The sequence below is a fragment of the Opisthocomus hoazin genome, chromosome 21 (assembly GCF_030867145.1).
Source record: "Opisthocomus hoazin isolate bOpiHoa1 chromosome 21, bOpiHoa1.hap1, whole genome shotgun sequence".
NCBI lineage: Eukaryota > Metazoa > Chordata > Aves > Opisthocomiformes > Opisthocomidae > Opisthocomus > Opisthocomus hoazin.
The window spans coordinates 5,584,722-5,606,213 of NC_134434.1; the positions used below are offsets into that span (position 1 = coordinate 5,584,722).

A 21,492-nucleotide genomic window follows, 5' to 3' on the forward strand; every position below is an offset into this window, starting at 1 on the left:
AAAAAGACATTTCCCTCTTAGCTCCGATCTGTGGCAGGAGTTGAAGCTCAGCCCTCAGTATGTGAGGATGCTGGGGTGAGGTTGAAAATCCCATGGCAGAAGGATGGAGATGTGTCCATCCACATGTGTCACTTTAACCCCATCTTACTTGGTGGAGAGAAGCGACTCAGACTGTCCCCTGGAGACATTCAACGTGGGGATGCCACAGCCTCCCCAAAAGCCCTGCTGCCCTGCCTCACAGATCATCAAAAGCTGGCAGAAATCACTAAAAACCAAAACCCCTAGACTAGGTGAGGCACATGAGACACAGACCGAGCGGTGCAGAAGTATCTGAAGCCGTGCAAGAAAACCTAGACCTAAGCCTGTTGGGGGTGGGAGCTGGGCCAGCAGCGAGCGTGCGGGCTCCCTTGGGAAGACTGGTTGTGCCGTCCTGTGCCCGAGCACCCTGCGCTGCCCTGCACACCCTGGCTTGGGTGCCAGATGCCATGGCCTGGAGCTGCGCTGACCATGGCCAGCCCTGGGTGATGTCCCCTCTCCCACCTCCCCTCTTCGCCTGGGGACAGCCATGACACGGCAGGGCAAGCGCAGCCAATGGTGCATGCACGCTTGCTTTCTCTGAGTTATATTTAGTCCCGCTCCAAAGCCAGTCTCTCCACGCCTTCTGCAGCCCTGTATTTAGTTACAAATTCACTACACGGGTACGTCTGAGGTTTCCTGTGGTTGTTTATCAGCTCAACTACAGACATTCGCAAAGAAAAACCCGCGTATTGCGCAGGAAGGGAGCATAGAAAGCTGTTCCCCCAGCAGCGCTCCTCCTCTCCCCACTCCCCCATCCCACCACCAGTTACCACTCCAATCCCAACTCTTCCCATTCCTGCAGCCGACACCCCGGCTTGCTCCCGGTGCGAGGAAGGATCGTACAAATACCATCGGCAGCGGCGAGCGAGCTGTTCAGCGTCGGAGCGTCCTGAAGCGAGACGCGGCGAGTGCTCAGCTGTAGGGGAGACACACGAGCACATGTACTCGCTGCTTTTCGTCATGAGATGACAGATGTCCTGTGGAGCAGACCAGAATTCGCCACCCCCTCGTGCTGCCCTCCCCCTTCTCCCTGCAGTTGCCTTCGAGCGAGGTCGGTTATGAAAGTAGCACATCAGAGGCTTCGTCTAACGTTACAAAGCTCTCATTCCGGGGCGGCCGCCCAGCCCGCGTTGCCTTTGAGCTCTGGCGAGAGTGGCTGGAGCACAAATATCAAATGTGAGCCGAAGGGGAGTTTCTTCACTGTGTGAGTTGAAGGACTGTTTCCCCCAAGCCAACCTGAGTATTTGATATTGCATCCTCGGGGCTGCTCAGAACCGCAGCCGACAGCCCCCGGAACACTGTGCAATTGCTCTGCTGGACCCAGCGTCACTGCTTATACCAGGACAAACCGACGCTGCAGCAGAACCTACCCGGGGAGTCCATCAGAGGCAGCTTTGACATCCTGTTTGCACCGTCCTCTTAAACCATGTCCGTCTGCCAGTGGAGCAGCCGCTATTTTTGGACCTGATCCCGAGCTCCAGCCCAGCTGCACAGCTCAGGTAGGAAACAGGGACAAATGCAGCTTTCCAGCCATCAGCCCTCCATACTGTCCAGGCAAGAGCAGCTCCAGGATCCCCTGAGGACCTGAACCATGGCCATGGGTAGACACCGAGGGCAGGATTTGGCTCCATCTCAAACGCCCCAGAGCAAGGTGTCTCAGCTGAAATGAAAACTAAGCAAAAGTTTCATTATGAAACTCAAAAACCACATAAAGGTCACCTGCCAGATTCTGTTTAGGAGCCTTATTTCAGACCTGTTCAGACAGCCTGCTGAGGCGGAGGAGACCTGCAGCAGAGGCAGGGAGACCGTGCATGCTATGGACCAGCCTGGAGCCCTGCTTCTGGACTGATTTTCAGTTTCATCTCAAAACTTGGCAGGGCTTGTGGTTTCAGACAGCTCTGATACGAAACCAGATGCTCTCCCTCAGGCTCTCACTGCCAAGGAAACACATCTCAAGCTCAGACTCTGCTTTCCAGCAACACTTTACTGCGCCGCTTGCCTGCTGGCTGCTCTGGCAAGGCACCTCCCTTCCAGAGACTCATGCCCATGGAGGGAGAAGGCGAGAATGGCTCTTGCAGCCGTTTCACTAATGAAACACCTTCACAGCTTGCACTGCAGCAGACATTCATCAGCCCATCAGCACTGAATGGGCCCCGAAGCCCTTTGCTAAAGCTGGTGTGGAAGTTGAGCGGCTTCCTGGACACTAACGACTCTTTGGAGACTTCCTCGCCAACGTCACGTTTCATTCTTTCTAAGGAAAGAAATGAGTTTTCCGGAAGCATCAGCTTTTTAGATTTAGCATCTCTCTTTCCATTCCCGGAGCTGACTTTGGAAAAAACAATCAGAGGGAAAAAATAAGTGCTTTTCAAAAACCGCTGCCAGGTTTGCTCGCACAAACAGCCCAGGCAAGTGCTGTCCACCTGAGGGGGAAATAAAAGTGGGCTCCTGAATGCAGCCCGCCTGGGAGAGGCCAGGCAGGGAACCAGCTACTTTCTTGAGATCAAATGGGCTGTGGGATGGCACAACTGCTCCCTACCTCCGTACAGTCCCATTCCCTGAGCAAGACCGCCTTTGTACAGTACCTTCACCAGCAGTCGCTGGTGGTACAGCCCCTTCACTCCACAGGCATTCGTTGTGTCACCAGCTGGGAGAAAGCAGTTGTGTCTTGACAGCAAATCCTTTGCCCCTCACAAAGAAATTCAGGGTTTAAACAGCAGTTTCAGCATGTGCTCAGCATCTCATACTGTGGAGCACGCAGCTCCCGTGGGGCTGCAGTGAGACGTGCCCAAGCAGAAGTTCATGAGCATGGTTGATCTGGTGCCACAACGTCATGCTGCTGTTCCTTGCAGTGCTCCACCAGATCTGGTGCCACAACATCATGCTGCTGTTCCTTGCAGTGCTCCACCAGTGCGGCTGGTGGTAGCACATCTGTACCCATCTGCATTGCCTGACCACAGGCACAATCTGGAGACCAGAGAATGAGGGACCACCAGGGGTCTACCTGCATCCAGAAGCCTCAGTGGTAAATCCAGAACTGTTTATAACTTAGGTCTTTTCTTCCCCAGGTGATGCAGCAGTGTCTCAGTGCCGGCTCTGGGCAGGGACATGGTGCTGTTCCCCTCCATAGCAGAGGGGATTTCACCCAGGCTCTGCTGGAAGCTGCACTCAGGTGGTCACATCTGCCCAACAGCAGAGGGGAAGTCACTGGGGCTCAGAGAACTTGCCCATGGGCTCGAGGCGTCACCAGAGGAAGGTGACCAGAGCCAGAGTGAGCCCAGCGTGTTGTGTGTGGCACCTTCCCCTGGTGTCAGCAGATGACCAGGCTAACAGTGTGCACTTGACATTGCCCTGGCAGTGGGGAACGACCAGTGTGACAATGGCTGACAGGGCTAAGATGGAGTGGGAAGAGAAGCAGATTAGCAAGGAAGGGGGGAGTATATCATGTTGCATTAGGAGTACAAAGTCAATAAAGAGATTTAATTACATGGTACAAGCAACAACAGAAACCACTGCTTTCAGTAGGACCATGAACACTCACCAGTAACACCAGTCTGGGCTGAAGAATCACACTAGAGACTCACAGACAACACCAATCCCAGCACAGCTCTCTCACAACAGCAGCTCCCTTGGAGAGCTCCTGCCCAAACCATATTTGATGGACGGTGCTGTCTTCAAGGCGTGTCACACCTCAAAATAGAAAGACGTGACTCAGCCAACACGGCATCTGCCTTCGGAACAGCCATTAACACCAGCAAAGTGCACAAAAACAAGAAAGGAGTTGGGAAAGCAACTCCCGAGAGCCCCCACTTCTGGGTAGGAGATGTGGTCAGTGTTAGGAAGGCTGGATACAACCAAAATGAGAGTCCTCTTGGGTCAGCTCTTTCCCAAACACTTGGAGCAGAGGAGCTCTCATTTCTCGTGAAAATGAGAGCTCCCCTTTGTCAAATCCCCACCGAAGCTGGGCACAGGGGGGATGCTGGGGAGGGATGCTGCTGCTGCCCATATCCCAATGGCCAGCTGCAAACCCTTATGGTGGTGACTGGTAAAAGGTCTTTATGGCCCTGCCACCACAGCAGCCGTGCCCAACCCATGTATCAGAGGGTGGTGGGGAGCTGGGACCTCAGTTTTTCCCAGTGAGCTGGCGCACAGGGCATCCCCCGCCAAAGGGGCCACCGACAGGTTTTACAGCAAGGTCCCTGTCACCAGTGGAGTGAGATCATGTCCAACACAAGCAGGACTGCTCTGAGATAGCATTCACAGGACTCCCAGAGGGAAACCATCTGAACACAATGGAGAAAATGGAAACTGCTCCAGTGGGGTTGTGCAAGCTGGTGCCTGGCAAGGGGGAGAAGTGGCCAGTCATCTCCCACATAGCGCTTCTGTGAAGCAGAGATTATTTCATTTTTTTTAGCAAAAAGAAAGCAAGGCTTTTGTCATACAACAACCTGAACATGTTGTCCCATAAGGTCCAGGAAACTCCAGTAAAACCATTGCTAGCTGCCCTGTGCCATCTCTCCCAGTGCCAAGAAGTATTCTCCGCTGCCTGATTTGGGGCCATCCAGCCAGGAACATGGGCTACCCCAGACTGATGGACAGGCAGCAGACAGTGAAGTCGCCTAGCTCTGTCTCTTTAGGAAACAGGACCAAAAGAACCAAAATATACGGCAAGCTATTTTGGAATAGAAACACCGTCACAGCTGATCTTCATAGCAGGTCTCCAATACTGGATGTCAGGACAGCCCTGTGCCAGCACTGGAGCCCAGCATCTCACGGCTGGCGGGGAGAGCCTGCAGGGCAGAGCTGTGCAGAGGCCAGCGCCTGCTGCGAGCAGCAAGCCCAGGTCTTCCCAGAACAGGTTAAATTCATGTTTGAAAGCTGTGCAGTTTGAGCAGATTCACATGATGGAGCAGAGGATGGCCATATATTTTACCAGACTGACACATGTTTTCTTCCACTGCAGATGCAGGACATATCTTTAGATGTTCAGTGGGGCCCTAAGCTCTAAACGCTGAATAATGTGCTGTGGATTTGGGCCACCCACAGAGTAACTCAGAAACTGTTCAACAAAGCCTTGGGAGCCACGTACTCACTCTGCAACCAAAGTACCAAACAAGTACACACCTAAAAGTTTGTGTAATACTCAGAGATGATAAATCAGTCCTTGAAGCCCAGAGGAATTTGTTTCTGTGTTCAGACTTAGTCAAAAGGCAGAAAAGAAAAACTGCTGTTATGTTGCATAGAGACTCAGAGAGCTCCCATGGGAGGACCACAGCATCCCAGGGAGGTGACCGGTCACGTCGCGACAACTCAGGCTCAGCGCCTCTGCTGCAGCCAGAGGATGCTGCCAGAGGAAAACGCTCAGCGGGACACAGGGGGGAGGAGGACTAAAACCTGCCTGTTGCACAGAGTTGGCTTATCTACACTTTTTCGAACTTCGGGCCCCAAGCACTACCCTTTTTGTTTCCTTTCTGGACAGGGCTGCTGAACCATCCTCATTATCACCACTACCATCGCTGTTTATTGCCGTGTCACTGGTGCGGTGCTCAGGGCCCCCAAGGGACAGACGAGGTCCCAGGCCAAGGGGAGGGGAAGCGGGGCAAGCTGCAGGATGGCACAAACCGCCAGCGCCGAGCGTGCACTGCGCCGGCCACCCCCACGCTGCAGCAAGAGCCAGCGCGCAGCCCCCCAGGCTCAGGGCTGGATGGATGCCCCATGGTGCAAGGAGCTGGGAGCGGAGAGCCCCAGCAATGCCAAGGCAAAAGCGGGCCATGGCCGGGAGCAGCTCTGGGCAGTTGCCTCTGTTCCTTGCAACTGGGAGTTGTTTCACACAGAGCAAAATGAATAAGCATGAGCTAGTGGTGAAACGGCCCCAAATCAGTGGTGTAATTCACTCACCCCATCTGGGCTGAGCAGGCAGTTGCCGTCTGTCTGCGGGGCGTGCACGGGCGACGCGTGTGCAGCGAGCGGCCGGGAGCCTTGAACGAGTGCCAGAGCAGTAACAACATCAAAACCAGCCACGTCTTCTCCAGGGGCACAGGCAGCAAAGTCCCCATGCTCCTCCCGGGGACAGGCGCCAGGGCAAACCCTGTGTTTCGCACCAGCATCCCGCTCGCTGGCAGGGTGCAGCAGGGGAAGCTTGCACAAATATTCCCTTCCTGCAGATAAGGAGCATGTTCCTCTTCTCCAGCACCTCCAGCATCCCTCCCCTAATTTACCCCGAGAAAGGAAGCCGCACCGACACTGTTCAAGTGGTTTCCAGGGTCCGCGGGGATGTAGGACTCACGTACGCACTGCCAACCTCTAAGGCATGAAGCACCCCCCAGTAAAAGCGCAGCACTGGGGACCCACAGAGCAGCAGATCCCCCTCAAAGGAGCAGAGAGAAGACAAGAGAGAGGACGAGCACTGCGTTTCCCCATGCACGGACCCAGAAGCAACGTGCCCTCCAGGACTCTACCTGCTTCTTCGGGGCAGGCAGCGGGGAGCCCGGCGAGTCACGCGTGTGCCCGAGGTCCCATCCAGCGCGGGGGGGCATAGTGGGGTCCCGGGGAAGTCATCGCAGGGTCCACTCTGCCCGGTGAGGAGGTCGGTGGGTGCCGGGAGAGCACCGGGGCGGCTGTCGGGCTCTGCAGCACACTTCAAAGTCTGCAAAGCAAAAAGGGAAGCACCGGAGTTATTTCAAGTCAACTTCCTCTTTCACAGAGAAGTCCCTCAAGGAGAAAGCTGTCCCCGCGCAGGTCGCACTCGGCCGGTGACGTGCAGGAGCGGGCGAAAGAGGGCTCAGCCATGCCCTGCCTCTAATCCCCCAAAACCAGCCGTGCAGGTCGGGCTGCTCTGGGATGAGCCAGTCCCAAGGAAGCCACGGCGAGCCCCGGCGCTGGCACAGCCTCTGCCGTGCCGCCAGCCACCCCACGCGGGACAACTCCTTCGGCCCTGCCACCTCCCAGCTGAGGCAGAAGGAGCGCTTGAGGCTGCACACCCAGTACCTCCAAATAAACAGTGTTGCTACGAGAGACAAGGAGGAGTCTGTCCAAGGAGACGCTTTTCCAGCTCCCCGTTCCAAGCGTGGCGTTTTGTGCCTCTGCCAGTGCCTTCCGCCCCGAGCATCTCGCACACATCTGCTTTTGCTCAATGCCAGCGTTGTCCCCGCAGCTGCCCAGAGCAGCTCCTGCCTGCTTTGAGTGCCAGCACGGGGACGCAGCCCGGGCAGGGGATGCCCAGCCCCTCCTGGAACACATTCATGGAAAAATTTGCCGTTGCATTGACAGATGTACTGGCTGCAGGTCTGGCTGTGCTCAGCAGGGCATCATGTTGTCACCACTCGTGACTCAGTGTCAGGAGTGCAGCTCCTGGGATGAGCCCAAACAGGGGCCCCAGGCGAGGCTGCTCAGGGCTGCTGGGGTCTGTCCCTGCACCAAGTCACTCTTAGGGCCAAGACCCGTTTTTGCGTTAGTGTAAGCTCAGGCTGGCACACGGGAAGGATGTGTGGACCCAGCCCAACTTGGGACACGAATGCTCATCGCTATGGGATGTGGGGTGAGCTCACCAACTCTGTCACCCCAGCCAGGTGATAGGAAATGTGTGCGTGCCTCAGGCTTCACTGCACCAAGTGCTCAGGAAAGCTCAGCAGCATTGGCCAGCCCCTCCAGCCAGGGATTGCCGTAACCAGTGCTGTCCCCACTTACGGCCAGGGTGCTACTAGATCCGCTCAGCACCCCAGGTGTTATCTAGAGAAATGCTTGAGCCTCTGAGCTTTTTTGGATGAAGTGGGTTGGGGGTGAAAGTACTCCTAGAGGGAGCGTGGGAACAGCAGCTGATACTGCATCACTTCCCATCTTCTTTTACATGAGAAAAAGCATTAGGTATAGATACATACCTGGGCCCCAGATTTAAAAATAACCTACTTCCTTCCTGACTGGGAGAGAAAGGCAGGAGGAGGCAGTTTAACTGGCTGTCAGCGTTACTTGCATTCAATTCCCACTCGTTGCACTGGTGCCAAGTTGCTGCGGTGAGCAGCATCCCCTTCCCCTGGCAGGCTCACCGCCCCGCACGGCCGTCCTGCGGGCAGGAAGGCTCCGGGGAAACAGCAGCAGCAGCACACAACAGCAGATGATAACATCCGCGTTTCCCCTGTCTTGTTTTCATTCACATTCGCTCCCATTCATGAAGGACACACGCACGTGTCCTGGCCCCGGTACAGCATCGCTGCAGAGCGCAGCGGTGCCGATGGCCCCCGGACCAGCCCTGCGGGCAAGCGTGGTTGTGGCACATACACGTGGGATCCTGTCTGCAGAGGCTTTGTCCCTGCTAGCATCAGAGTTAGCTTCTTCAGCATGCCTGGGCTAAGGGTTTGGGCAGAGCTGTTCAATAGCTTGTTGTCCCACCTGTCCATCAGTCCCGATGTCGCATTGCGTCCGTCCTTCCTCAGCAGGAGTTACCCAGCGTGCAGAAGCTCCGGCCACAGGCAGGAACGACCAAGGAGATACCATTTCCCATGCTAATGCCAGAAGAAAGTGAGGTGTGAAGCCAATGCACTGACACCAGCGAGGGTGTGAGCCCCATGAGGTTGCGTAGGAGGGGAAATGGGTGGCACCAGCTACATGGCACCCCTTTGTTGGATCTGCTCTTGCATTGGTGATGCTTCACAAGCATCTTTCAAGGCCGAGAGCTCCCTCTCGCTGCTGGACATTTTGACTCCTCACCTCTCAGCTGGCCACTGCAGGTCCCAAACCTTCACCGTCCCCCTTATTTTCACTGGAATTGGACCCCCTCCCGCTGCACAGCTACAGGAGGAGGATGCCAGTGAGCTTCCTTGGGCAGTGCCCACAGCACACATCCAGCACCCCCCTCATGCCATCAACTTTGGGATCCCAACCCAAAATTCATTTAGCTAGAGGGCTATTCTGGACACCTTCCCCTCCTGCCTTTTCTATACACGGCATCTCTATTCATAGCAGCAGCTGGACTTCAGCGTCAGTGTAGGGTCACTTTCTCTTGTGGCAACACATGTAACGGGAAGGAAGGGGTTGGTTCTCCATGTTTTCTGTGAGGAGCTGCCAGCTAGCAGCTGATATCATTAGACACTGAAACACAGCGGCCTGTCACCTGAGAACAGGATGGGGAACTGTCAAATCACCCCAGATGACATCATGCCTCTGCCAACCTGTGCTGGCAACGGCAAGAGGAAGAGCCAGGTAGGACCCCGCTCAAACAAAGGCTTCAGTCAGAAGACCAAATTAAAAAAAAAAAAAAAAAGAAAGAACCAAAATAGCAGCGCGGACCAGGTACAAAACAGTTCTTTGACCCTGCAAACACTGTCCTCTGTGATTTACAGGTATTACAGGAACACCATGAAGGGCCGTGCCCGTATGCTTCAGTGCATGAGTAGGATACACAACAGTTTTTAACTGGTCTGAAGCTCCCTCACACAGGAGAAGTCTGTCTCCCAAAATAAACAGAAAGAGCTCACCTGAAGCACTAATTCAGCAGGGGCTTTCCAGCCTGAAGAGGAACATACTGCCCAGAAAGGGGCTTTCCTGCCCTGGGAGCAGCACGAAGCCCTCTCTCCTCTGGAGATACTGCAGCCGCCGGCGCCTGAACCCGTGCCAGCAGCAGCAGCTCCCTGCCGCAGAGCACGCTGCACAACCGCCGGCCGCGACGCACCGGCATGGCTCAGGGAGCGCCGGTGGCAATGCCAGGGCTGGCAGCAAGCGGGCTTGGCCAAGACAGTGATGCTTCTCCTCCCCATCGCAGTGCTGACGTTCCGTTTCCATTTTGGCCACTGCTCCACACCCTGCAAACATACAAAGGCTCTTGTCAAAGGGGAGCTCTGGACACCTCTTCTCCTGGCCTGGTTTCTATTTATGGATGCTTTAGTTTTCCCACCTTTAATTTTCCATCATTATGTGGCTGCTTTAAAAACACACCTAGCAAGTCGACCGAGTTTCTGAGGGAAGCAAAGGTATTTGTGCAAAAGTAATGATGCTCTTTGAGCTCTGCTCCTTCTAAAACACCCCTCCTACAGGGAAACCTCCTCCTGGTAGATGTCCGAATCCCCAACGCTTTAGTCAATGGATTATTTTCTTACAGTTTATTAGGGAACAGGTCACAAACCAAGGAATATTTTGATCTATTTTCCACCCTGGATTTCAGCCCTATTCTAGTTTTCCTCCAGCTTCAGCAAATATAGAAGGTGAGGGGATCTGGGGAGAGGGAAAGCCAAGCAAACAGCCAGTTTGATGGTATTTAAGTGGCCTTTTTCATTTCTCCAAACCCACTGCAAGTCGAGGTTACCTACTTGTGCGCAGCAAACAGGTCTGGCGCGTCTGGTGGGTGCTGCAGCCGTCCCGTGTGGACGAGCTGGGCATGCCTGTGCTTGCACGGGGTGTCTGTGACTTGCTAGTGCTGAGGAAGAGATCAGCTTGAAGTGGTGAGAGTTTGCTTTTTGTCCAAAATCTTAAGTGCTGCATGCACTTATGCCAAGGGCTGTAGGGTTCTGCTGCCTGCTGCTCACACCTCCCATGATCTTATTCCCAGAATTTACAGCTATTCTGTGGGTCGCCAGGTGACAGTTTTGGAATGAGATCAAATCCTTGAGCTTATCAGCTCTGCCAGAGATTGCATGCAACAGGAAACAGCTCTTTTTAATCACAGTCACTCTGCTCACTTCACTCGTTGAGCTGATAAGCTGAGTGGAGAAGCTCTTTCTACAGTTGTTTTTCAGGATGGATGAGCAGGGCTTTCGAAAGGCTGCTTGAGCTGCCAGCCTGCTGTGTAAGGCAGAGAGAGGGGCAGGTTGCTGCATCTTCGGAGAATCGCAGGACAAGGCTGGACCCAGAAACCGGTCCCCAGTGCATGCCCAAGGCAGGACAACCATCTCTGCTCCCCCTGCGTGGCCATCCCTGCGCCTTCACCCTGCCTAACGTGAATGTGCCTTGCAACATCCCCTGTCATCAGCCTTCTCCAGCTGAGTCTAAACACCTCCTCTCTGAGGCCACCATTGTCCATCGTTCGGCAGTTCACAGAGGAAAGAGGATCTGGCTGTTCCATGCCGGCGGTGCTCCTCTTTGAGCTGGTGAAGCCTGACCTGTGACACCCAGGTGAGATACAGCAGCTTGGAGGCAACTCGTGACCCCCAGCATCCCCACAGCTTTTCCAGCAGAACCGCCGCCTCCCCAGCCGCTCGCCTGACCCCACCATGTAGCTGCCACTCCTGGCCCAGGGGGAAGCTCAGCGCTTGTCCCTGTTGAACAGCAGTTTATGGAGAGGTAAAAAACATGGACTCAGCTCTGTTCACTTTAAATTCCAGTTCTCCAGTGCAGTCACCATCCTGCTCGGCCTCGCCTGTGAATGTAAGTAAATGCTCCACCTCCCATGAAGGTAACTAAATTCTCCATCTCGCATCTCCTTAACAAATAGATTGGGAAGCCCCAGCAGCGGGACAGGCCCTGCACAGCCACCTTCCTCCATCCTCCCAGCTTGGCAATAAACCTGTGCTCAGACCACGCATGCTGGCCTCCCACCCAGCTTGCACCAGGTCTGTACTACCCCCATTCCCTGACAGACAGCACGGGAGAGGTGGTGGCAGAAACTCTACTGCGCTCAGATGGTTCCTCAAAGTTCTTGGGGTTCATTGTGTTGCCATAGGAGGAAAACCACATTGGTTTAAACTCAGTTTGGTTCTGAAAAATCCCTCACTTCCCTGCTGTTTCCAGGTACTTGCAAAGGGTTGGTTTGTTTGCATTGGCATTTTCCCAGCAGTTGAGTTAAGATGAGAGAGCTCCAGCTTCTTCCTCCTTTTTAAAGGCTGGTTCTTCACTTGACCTTCTCCAGTCATGCAACCTCCCTTTTTCTCCACTCATTCCCAAAAGTCATTCCAAGAGGGAGCCCTTAGCTGAATCATGAAGCATCTTGGCAGGAATTTCTTCATGTCAGGTGATTTAAAGCATTTATCGTTCCTGAGTGCACCTACCTTGCATAAGGGGACCGGTCCCTCTTTCTGAGGGAAGGCACCAACTCCCAGCTAGGCTCTTCCCAGTTCAAGGCAAGCACGCCTTTAACATTTTCGACATCGTCCGTGGATAGCTTTCCCTCTCCAGAAAGGACTCGACCAGCTTTTCCTTGTCTATCTCTCACTGCTAACATGCTCACAGGCGAGCATATGCTGCCATCGTGCTCCTGGAGCCCAGTGCCTCCTTTCCCTTTCCTAACTCTGAGATGCTCCTGGGTTTGTAGTTCGTCACCTGTTTTCATCCCAGCACCTTAGCCATGTCCTCCTTGTAGCAGGTCAGTGAGGAGCGTGCAGCTTAGCCAGGCGGGTCCAGTACCATATGTACTCTCTCTCCTCTACAATGGGATAATCAGAGGTCTGGAGCACCTCTCCTACGAGTACAGGCTGAGAGAGCTGGGGTTGTTCAGCCTGGAGAAGAGAAGGCTCCGAGGTGGCCTTAGAGCAGCTGCCAGTGCCTGGAGGGGCCAACAGGAAGGATGGAGAGGGGCTTTTCCCAAGGGGGTGCAGTGATAGGACAAGGGGGAACGGCTCTAAACTAAAAGAGGGCAGATTTAGATTAGATATTAGGAAGAAATTCTTCCCCATGAGGGTGGTGAAAAACACTGGCCCAGCTTGCCCAGAGAAGCTGTGGCTGCCCCCTCCGTGGCAGTGTGCAAGGCCAGGTTGGATGGAGCTCTGAGCACCCTGGGCTGGTGGAAGATGTCCCTGCTCGTGGCAGGGGGGTTGGAATCAGATGATCTTTAAGGTCCCCTCCAACCTTTACCATTCTATGATTCTATGATCTGTGTGTGTAGGGTGAGGAAAATGATGTTTTCCTCTTGGGTGAATCATGTGGAGATTTACTGCTGTCACCCAGTGAAAGTCAGGGATTGCTGATGCTATCAAAGATACAGAAAGTTGCTTCCTGAAGAAGCAAAATTGTGTGCTGATACGAGCCGCTCTCTCTTACCTTTGTCATCATGAAGAATTTCCCCAGTGGAGTCCCTTCGGTGGTGGTGGCTCATCCCTGTTGGGTCTGTCTCTGCGTGACAGACCAGCGCCACGTTTCTTAAACAGGGATGTCAACACTAGATAAAACAGCTTTGTTTTAAACAGCTTTGTTTTAAACACATCAAGAATATGACAAACTACTTGATTACTATTTCCTTTTTCTCTTCCCATTTCTTCACTGCTGGGGATCTTTTTTCCCTCAAGTGCAGCACTTTAGGGATTTTATCTCATTGGGCTTTTTAAAGCCAGGGATGGAGAGCTGGGGAAAGAAGACAAGCGGGAGAAAACCACAAAAGGGAAATAAAAAATCATGACAAATAACACTTAAAGAGTCCCCAGAGGAAAAAGAAAACAGAATCTGGGAGGAATAGCTGACGCATCTCTTGCTAGCACCCTGCAATGGAACGATTGCACCTTTACTCTTATTTTCCCAGTTTTTTTCAGTCTGCTCCATCTGCTGGCAGCCAAAATTCCTCTTCCCCTGGACTGTGGGAACATCCCAACAGCCTTGGCAGAGGAGATGGGGCAGCTCCTCCGGGGCATCTCGGCGAGGCAAGGAGGTCCCCACTCCCATGGGCTGCGGTGGGGTGGGCAACGCAGGCCCCCACCCACATCCCGCCCGGGGAGAGCTGGGTGTGCACTGGAGCAAAACCTGCACCGTTAGAGGTTTCTCACCGCCTGGCTGCGGCTGCTTGCAGAGCAAGCGGCTGCTTAGACTTCTGGGTTTTTTTGTTTTCATGTATTTATTGAAAAAGAAACCTTACCCAAAGAGCACGTGTATGCACGTGCACCTACCTGCTGTATCTGGCCAGCTCATCTGTGAATAACCAAACCATATCTATTCTAGCACGTTACTTACTATACTTAATAATACACCTGGCAGGGGTGGAGCTGTTTAAGTGACAGATTCACACTGCGCACCGACCCGCACACGTATCTATACATTTCACTATACAAAGTATGTGGAACTACTTTATATGCTAAAAAGAAGCGTGCAGTGTGGATGTATGTATCCACCTGCCCAAATCTGTACTGTATTTGCCATTCATATTACAGGACAGACATGTATACACATGCACACAAGCTGAATATGTATGTTATACAAATGATTCATTGATAGATACATAGAGATAAGCAGGCAGACAGATAAATAGTTATGTGCATTTCCTGGCATGGCTGTACGCACAAGGGGTATTCAAAGGCTAAAAAATGACTAACAGACGACTCAGCTCATGCAAACCCGAGTCCCACAGCTCGCATATTTAGACACACTAGTCATATCGGGAGAGTTCAGACATCTCTTGCTATCTTAAACTATTTGTAAACACATTCTAATAGAAAGTGAGAAACACAAAGATATCGCAGCCTCCATTTGGCCATGTTTTACAACCACTGATCAGCAGCCGTTAGCTACACCCGCTCTGCCCGTCAGCGAAGAGGATGAGTTATGGGCTGCATCCACCCTGCGGGAGCCCATCTCCGCCCGAGGACCTTCAGGCTCCAGCTAAACCAAGGGCATGCCCAATGCAGGATGCAGGAACAGACTGAGCCTGCAAATCCCTCTGTCCCCCTCTCCCTTGGTACAGCACCTGGTGACCATATGAATATTTAGCTGGGCTGTCATGGAGGAAGGAGCCCCACTGCTCAACCCAGCCACCTTGGCCAAGCAAGGTGAGGAAGGGGACAAGGCGACCTGTAGCCCAGCCACAGTGATGGGCTCCAGTCCTCAGCATGCAGCCCACCAGGCTACCCACTCACTGCAGCGGAGGTGATTTCTCCTGACCATCCCAGGGGCAGAGGACAGCACGGGAAGGCTACTGGAGCACCTCAGCTTGGTCCCACAAATACTGTCACAGGTGCATGAGGCAAGTCACGCTTTACTGGTGGCTACCAGGAAACAAAGTGGAGACAAGTTAGAAGCCAGACATCTCCATCCTCGCTTGCACCCAGCCCAGGCTACAGGCAGCATTTCTCCTTAGCACAGTGTCTTTCCCTGGGCACTTTCTGATCAGGGTAGATGCGTCTTCTGCTCTTCCCTTCTCAAGCAAGCAGAGAAGCAGCATGAACACCAGCATCCCCCCACTTTCTGAAGGCTTCAGCCCTCTCCTGTCTGGGCTGTCTGTGGCCTGCAGGACTGGCATAATTACCATAATGTTCTTGGTTACACACAGGCCCGGGTCACATGTTAAAGTGCAAATTGCTCCTTAGAACAGGAAGAGGATGGCTTCTAACTAAAGATGAGCAATATTTCCTTTTGCGATGCTGTTAAGTTAAACAGGGGAGGACTCTGAGCTATCGCTCAATCTCACCCCTTCCCAGACCGTGCCAGTTCTAGCGTGTCACATCTCGGAGGAACCGCACACCTCTCAGTCACCCAGTCCGCAGCAGAAAGGGGTTCAGATGATGATCTGGAGCACACAGAGGTATGAGACGTTGCCTGTGCTCCCTCCGTTCTTTCATCCCTTGCCCAGTCTCCCAGGACTGGCTGCAGACCACTGCATTCGCCACCACAGCTGGAGCTGCCCCATTGCTTCCTGTGCCCAGTGTGCCAGTAAAACTAGCCACAAAACAGCAGCAAAAATTTCATCAGCTGCTTTAGGATTACAGTTCACCTGGGTACCTGGGCAGGAAAACCCCCAAAGGGCTGAACTTTCTTCTAGGAACCTCTCACAAGAGCATCCTGTCCTCAAGCGGTTTAACCTGGACCACTGTTGGTGGTAAGCCAACAGAGAGACGAACTATGGGAGAAAACACACACTATTACACAGCGAAAGTGCTGATCATTCAGGGTCTCATTTCTCCCTGCAAGTCAGCACCCAGCTGGTGCCCACAGACAGTGCGGAGGAGTAGCACCGTCTGACCCACTCCTGGGAGACGTGACAGAACCTGCTGTTAGCGAAGATCTCCCAGTAGACCAGGGTGTGGAGGACCCAGGTCCTGGGTATCCTGACAGATCCACTCACAGATTTCTGACTACAAGGGGTGATGGCTCACCCTGCAGTTCACACACATCTCCTAGAAATACACGCAATCATCAGTGCGTTGGCAAACTGGACTGGGCCAATCTAACATCTCATCACCACTGAAAATGGTGTTTGCGCACTCTCTGGTCACAGCCACACCAGGTCTGCAGCTTCTCATGAGCCATTCAGCTTCCTAAGCCAGTAGGAGACCAAAGCAACAAGAAGCGAATCGCTTTGGCTATAGAGTGATCAGACAGCAGGCCTGATGCAAAATTGGGGACACAGCCAGCAGCAGGACTAGTCCTTGTGAGGACAGAGAATGCTTGACTGGCTGAGCCACCCTGCTTGAGGTCCTCTCTGCGGATGGAAACACCAGCTAAATACACCGCATTACCCTGGCCCACTGATGTCCAGAAAGCTTTCTGTAGTCGAATCCAAGTCCAGGTCACCCTGGAGCTGGGTGAACATCACAAAAGTTTCATGCTCGCTTTGACTTGGATTTCAGTTTTTAGACACATTTTCTCCAGGTTCAACCCTTTCGCTTTTGCATTTCTTTCTGCGAGCGTTGCGGGGAGGTGCCTACACAGGGGAGTGGGGATTATGAGGGCACAGAGGCGAATCCTGGAAGGAGGGAAGTTTGGGACTGGCATGGAAAAGCCCATCACGATCCTCACGCAGTCAGCTGCCGGCACCAACTGGCACAGGCATATGGACTGTAGGACTGCTGCAGCTGAACATATTAATAAGTACACAACTTTGCATCGTTAGCACACCATTACTGTTCTCCAGTAAATTTTCCCTACTTGGAAAACTCAGTTCCTTGTGCAGGCACAGGGAACCTTGTTAACTTTTAATTGATTAATTAGCACAAGTAAGATAAGGACAGTGGAGCAGCAGGCATTGCCAGGAGAGATAAACAGCCGCCTGCAGCCCAGAACTTGTCCAGCTTCGCTCTTGTTAGCCCTGAGCAAAGGTCAGTCAAACAAACAGGGAGTCAGATGCCCTTTTCAGTCACAGGTGCTCGCCAAAAACCTTTAAGAAATTAGCAAAATATGCAGAAATTTCCAAACTTTTCTACTTTACAACTACCTGTATAGCAGCTAAATCATGCGCATGGGAAACAGCCTGATCCACCAGCCCAGAAACCTGCAGCTGCAAGAGGGAACCAGGGCAGGGAGTCTGGGAGGAGAAGATATTCCCTGGGGTTTCTTCCACTTCTCCCTTTTCTTCTGAGAGTGCTGCATTATTGGTGGGTCTCTCGATAAACCCCTCAGACCCTGTCACTGGCGGGGGGGTGAATTTGGCCACCATGCCATGGCTTGGTTAGCCAGTCGCCAACCCACAGGCAGGGAGCCAAGCGCAGGGCTTGCTGCCAGTGGGACATGAGCCGTCCCCAGGCACCTCCGCTTCAGCTGAAGGAATTCAGAGATGCAGCGATGGGAGCAGACAGGCAGCGTGCAGACAGAAAGCAAAGGTCAGGGAGCCTCCTAGAAGGGAGGAGTACGTGCAGATCTCACCTTGCACACACAACCTCTGCTAGTTTCTTTTCTCCTTAAATCCAACACAAAACCAATTTTGCACTTACAGCGTCAAAACCTGCTTTTTGCTTCCAGGACAGAAGCAGCTCAGTTAACCTCTGCAGATCTCTGTGTTGTGCCCTCCGAGACCAAGCTCACGAAGATGACGACTTGATGAGCCCTTTCCTGCTCTCAGGTCAGCTGCTCTGCCACGGTCCCCCTGCTCCCTGCCTTCCTCATGAAGACACAGAGCCTCCTCCCGCATCTCCTGCCTGCTCGGGAATGACTCTACTCAAACACAGTATTTGTACTTGAAATAAATCAACATTTAATATTTTACACTTACTTTAAAAATTCTTTGAACAGTATTTTACAGATCAGCACAGACATGACACAGATTTGGTGAGGCTGCACGTATGTACAAGGATGACCTGAAAGAACCTCGGACCTCTTTCATTTCCAGAAAGCATCAGAGGTCAAAACTTTAGCCGGGATTATGAGTCCCCAGAGTCTGTACTTGTTTTTCTCTATGAGATGGAAATTCTCTTCTCTGGCATTTCTGTGGGGCCAGCTGAAATCAAGGAGCTTTATATCGTTAACAGCAGCAGGGATATATTTAGCCACGGATATCAAGATCACAAATAGCAATGTTTGGACAGGATAAGGTGCTATTTTAAAGTATTGAACAAAAAAAACAGCTGTCCTATTTCAGCCCCATTTGAGAAGACGCACACAAACCTGTTTGGGAAATGAAAAGTCAGTGGGAAAACTTTTTCCAAGTGCATGGAAAGAACCATTAAAATCTGTTCCTGATCCCATGAGCCTATTGGACTTCAAATACTGATGTGCAGAAGTACACAGAAGTGACCCCACCGTGCGCTCCCACATTGCCCACCAGGCACCCCGTGAGAGAGGGGAAAGCCCACCACGACCTGGCAGTGGCTTCGTGTCCCTGCCAAGTCCATGCTGTGAGCAATGGACGGACATGGCTCCATGCATGTAGGAAAAGATGGGTGCTCCTGGAGTCGGTGCATGGCCAGGGAAGGTGGGTCTTTGCTGAGAGTCCAAGCTGGCTTTGCATCGTGGCGGAGCCAGAGCTCCTGCTTATGTTCAAGTGATGCTTCACCCCGCACGAGGGTCTTTTCTTGGAGTCCACAAGGCAACACCATCCTTGGGATGGTTTATTCAAGTAGAAGGATGAAGCGCAGAGGCCTCAGGAGCATGTTCATGTCTCGCTTTTGCTCATCTCTGGCCATTGCCAGAAGCTGCACCCAGAGCTGCTGAGGACACCAGAGACAGCTTGCACCTTCTCAACGCAAGATGTTCACCACTCAGAGCAAGTTGACCCCAAACAGAGGCAGTGGGGACAGAAAACAGGTCCAGCAGCCCATGGAGCCAAGATCAGAGTCGCCTGCACAGGAGGGATCCCCTAAACACTTCCAGGATGTAGAGGAATCCAGCAGACAAGCCTGACTCACGTGCCGCAGAGACAAACTGAAGACCCCACAGGCTCTGGCCCTTTTCCTGGCAGATTTAACCTCAAATGACACTGCTGCTGTGCTACCAGCCCTTGGGGACAGAGCCCTACCTTGTTCTTACTAGTGCTAAGAGCTGACCAGGTCCTGTTTTCTGGAGAATCGAGGGACCCTCATTGAACTGATCACACTGTGGCCGAGCCCTGCATCCCCCCACCAGTACTGGGGGTCTCTTCCAGACATTTTCAGACAGCACATGTCCTCAGCATTAAGATGCTTCTATAGCCTCAGCAGACAGCATGCTCTTCTGCCTGTTATCGTTAGTGCCATCACCAAAAACTACTGAGAAACAGCTTGAGGGCTATGAAATCAGGCAAGGCTTTTCCAGTCTCAGTTTTGCTCCCAGGGTCAGAATACCTCTAAACACCCCCAACTATTGCACCTTTCTGTACCTACAGCCTTGCAGAGAGAATGAAGAGGACGGAAAGCCTCTTTGCAGGGGAGGGGGCATCTCAAATCCTATCGTCGCTTGCAAGTGTCACTAGTGTTTTTGGTGCTAGGTCCTTCTCTAGCAAAGCTGCCTCTTCAGGTAAGCTTTAGGCAATCCTAGTGGTTTTCCTAGTACTTCCCCTCTCTCCTACCAACATGACCGTAGTTCCTGCCACGCTTCAAGCAACCATCAAGGATTCAGCCTCGGGGATGTCTCTAGCATACAGTGCTGGGGAGCAGGACGCAAGAACATGGGCTGAACAGGGAGTACATCTCCTGGATGAACTCCAAAATTCTACAGAAACTGTGAAGTTCATCTCCTGCAGGTCCTGGATTTACAGTAAACATATGCACACATTACAAGCTGTCCATGCCCTGGTATGGCCTACTGCACTCAATCCACTGGAACACAAGCAGCTGTCTACAACTCATATTGGGGTCTTTATGGACCTCAGCTGGATCACTCTGCTCTGCACTGTCTCTCTGCAAGGCACCCAACCTTCATAATTTAAAGGAAACATTGAGAAAGCCTGTCTCCATCCTGAAAGAACTGTCCTGAGCATCCTCGACCTGTTACAGGCAAAATGCCATCAGGACTTCGGCTGGGCGGTGTGCAACTCTGCATGCGTTGAAGGCCACCTACCGCCACCCAGCCAAGGACATTCATTTTCCAAAATGTCCCTCTACGAGCTCCCCCCAGACCACGCTGGCCTTGCACTCACTGTGAAGTACATTTGCTGGCAGGAAAATACCACTATCTTTGCCTTGCCCACTCAGTCCAGGTGTTGTCAGTCTGCTGAACCAGGTGGAGATCTCCAGGAAACCACTTTCCTCCCATTGCTGAGGAACCATGAGAGATACCAGAGCACAATACCAATGTTCCCATTTCCCAACGATGGGCTAAGACCAGACCAGGAGAAGCTCAGCCACCATGCTAACGCTTTGGGCTGCAGGATGTCTTGGACGAGAATGGATGGGTCTCCAGCCCAAAGGAGGACAGTCAGCTTCCTTTTCCTGAGGCTATATTGGTGTTGTATGTGAGTCTGGCTTGAGAGGACGCAGGGTTCTTCTATGGCAGTGCTCCACTGAAGGTGGCAATGGGTAAACACAGGAGAGAATGAAACTCAGAGGGGTCCTGGGCAGGCAAAGAGGACCTTCTCAGTGCAAAGAGATCGCTGTCCCTGGGTTTGTAGCACACAGAGATCTCACACCTGCAGGGGAATAAGAAGAAACCAAGTTATAAGTAAGGTGTGTGGCTGAGTATCACGGTCCTCAAGTGCAACAGAAATATCTGCAAACAAACAGGAATCAGTGCAATCTTTAATAGGACTGGAGTTTGACTGCTGAGAGTTCAGGTCTTTAAGCTGTCTCAGACTGGGACCTAGAGCAGAAGCATCCATAAAGATTAATTTCTGAAACTCATTAGGGAAAACAAGAACTTTTGCATCCTCTAGATTTTGGGGAGAGGGAAGTAGCTCCTTTTCCATGCTGTGCATTGAACTCTCGCACTAGCCCCTTGAGGCGCACAACAAACAAGTTAAGTAAAACACTTCTCTGTAGGGTTATTTAAGAAATAAGATCTTTTTCCCTTGGAGGCAGCATAACCTTGCAGAGTTCTGCTCTCTCTGAGGGAGAAATGAAAATGCTTGCACATTTAAGACACGTGGATCAACTGGTTTGATCTCTCTGTGGTCATGGAATTATGTTGTCTATAGTGAGTTCTATCACCTGAGGAGCCAGCTTGGTGACCTGGGGACAAGGCTGATGGATGTCCAGTCAAACAAACAATTCTTACTCTACCCCAGTCTCTCCCATGAAGATCATGGGTTGCTTCTGCAATAGGTATGCCAAACGTGGTGGAGAACCCAAATGAGGTTTAGAAGTTGAAGGCTCTGCTCATATGCCCAGTGCTCTCTAAACACCTCATTCATGTTGCGTAGCTTTCCTCTGGCTTATGACTGGTCTTGCTGAA

General features: G+C 52.5%; 2 protein-coding genes across 4 annotated transcripts in view; both read right to left on the reverse strand.

Moving 5' to 3' along the window:
- Positions 1-1,095, reverse strand: part of PIK3R6 (phosphoinositide-3-kinase regulatory subunit 6) — a 31,623-nt gene extending 30,528 nt beyond the window's left edge. Inside the window, exon 1 of the mRNA XM_075441068.1 lies at positions 928-1,095. The gene's annotated coding sequence lies outside the window, so the exon portion shown is untranslated. The remainder of the gene's footprint in view (positions 1-927) is intronic.
- A 16,789-nt stretch (positions 1,096-17,884) lies between these two features.
- PIK3R5 (phosphoinositide-3-kinase regulatory subunit 5) overlaps positions 17,885-21,492 on the reverse strand; it is a 64,428-nt gene continuing 60,820 nt past the window's right edge. For all 3 annotated transcript variants that reach the window (XM_075441144.1, XM_075441142.1, XM_075441143.1), the window contains exon 19: positions 17,885-20,731. In XM_075441144.1, coding sequence (XP_075297259.1) covers positions 20,590-20,731 — 142 coding nt within the window. In that variant the 3' untranslated portion in view covers positions 17,885-20,589. The remainder of the gene's footprint in view (positions 20,732-21,492) is intronic.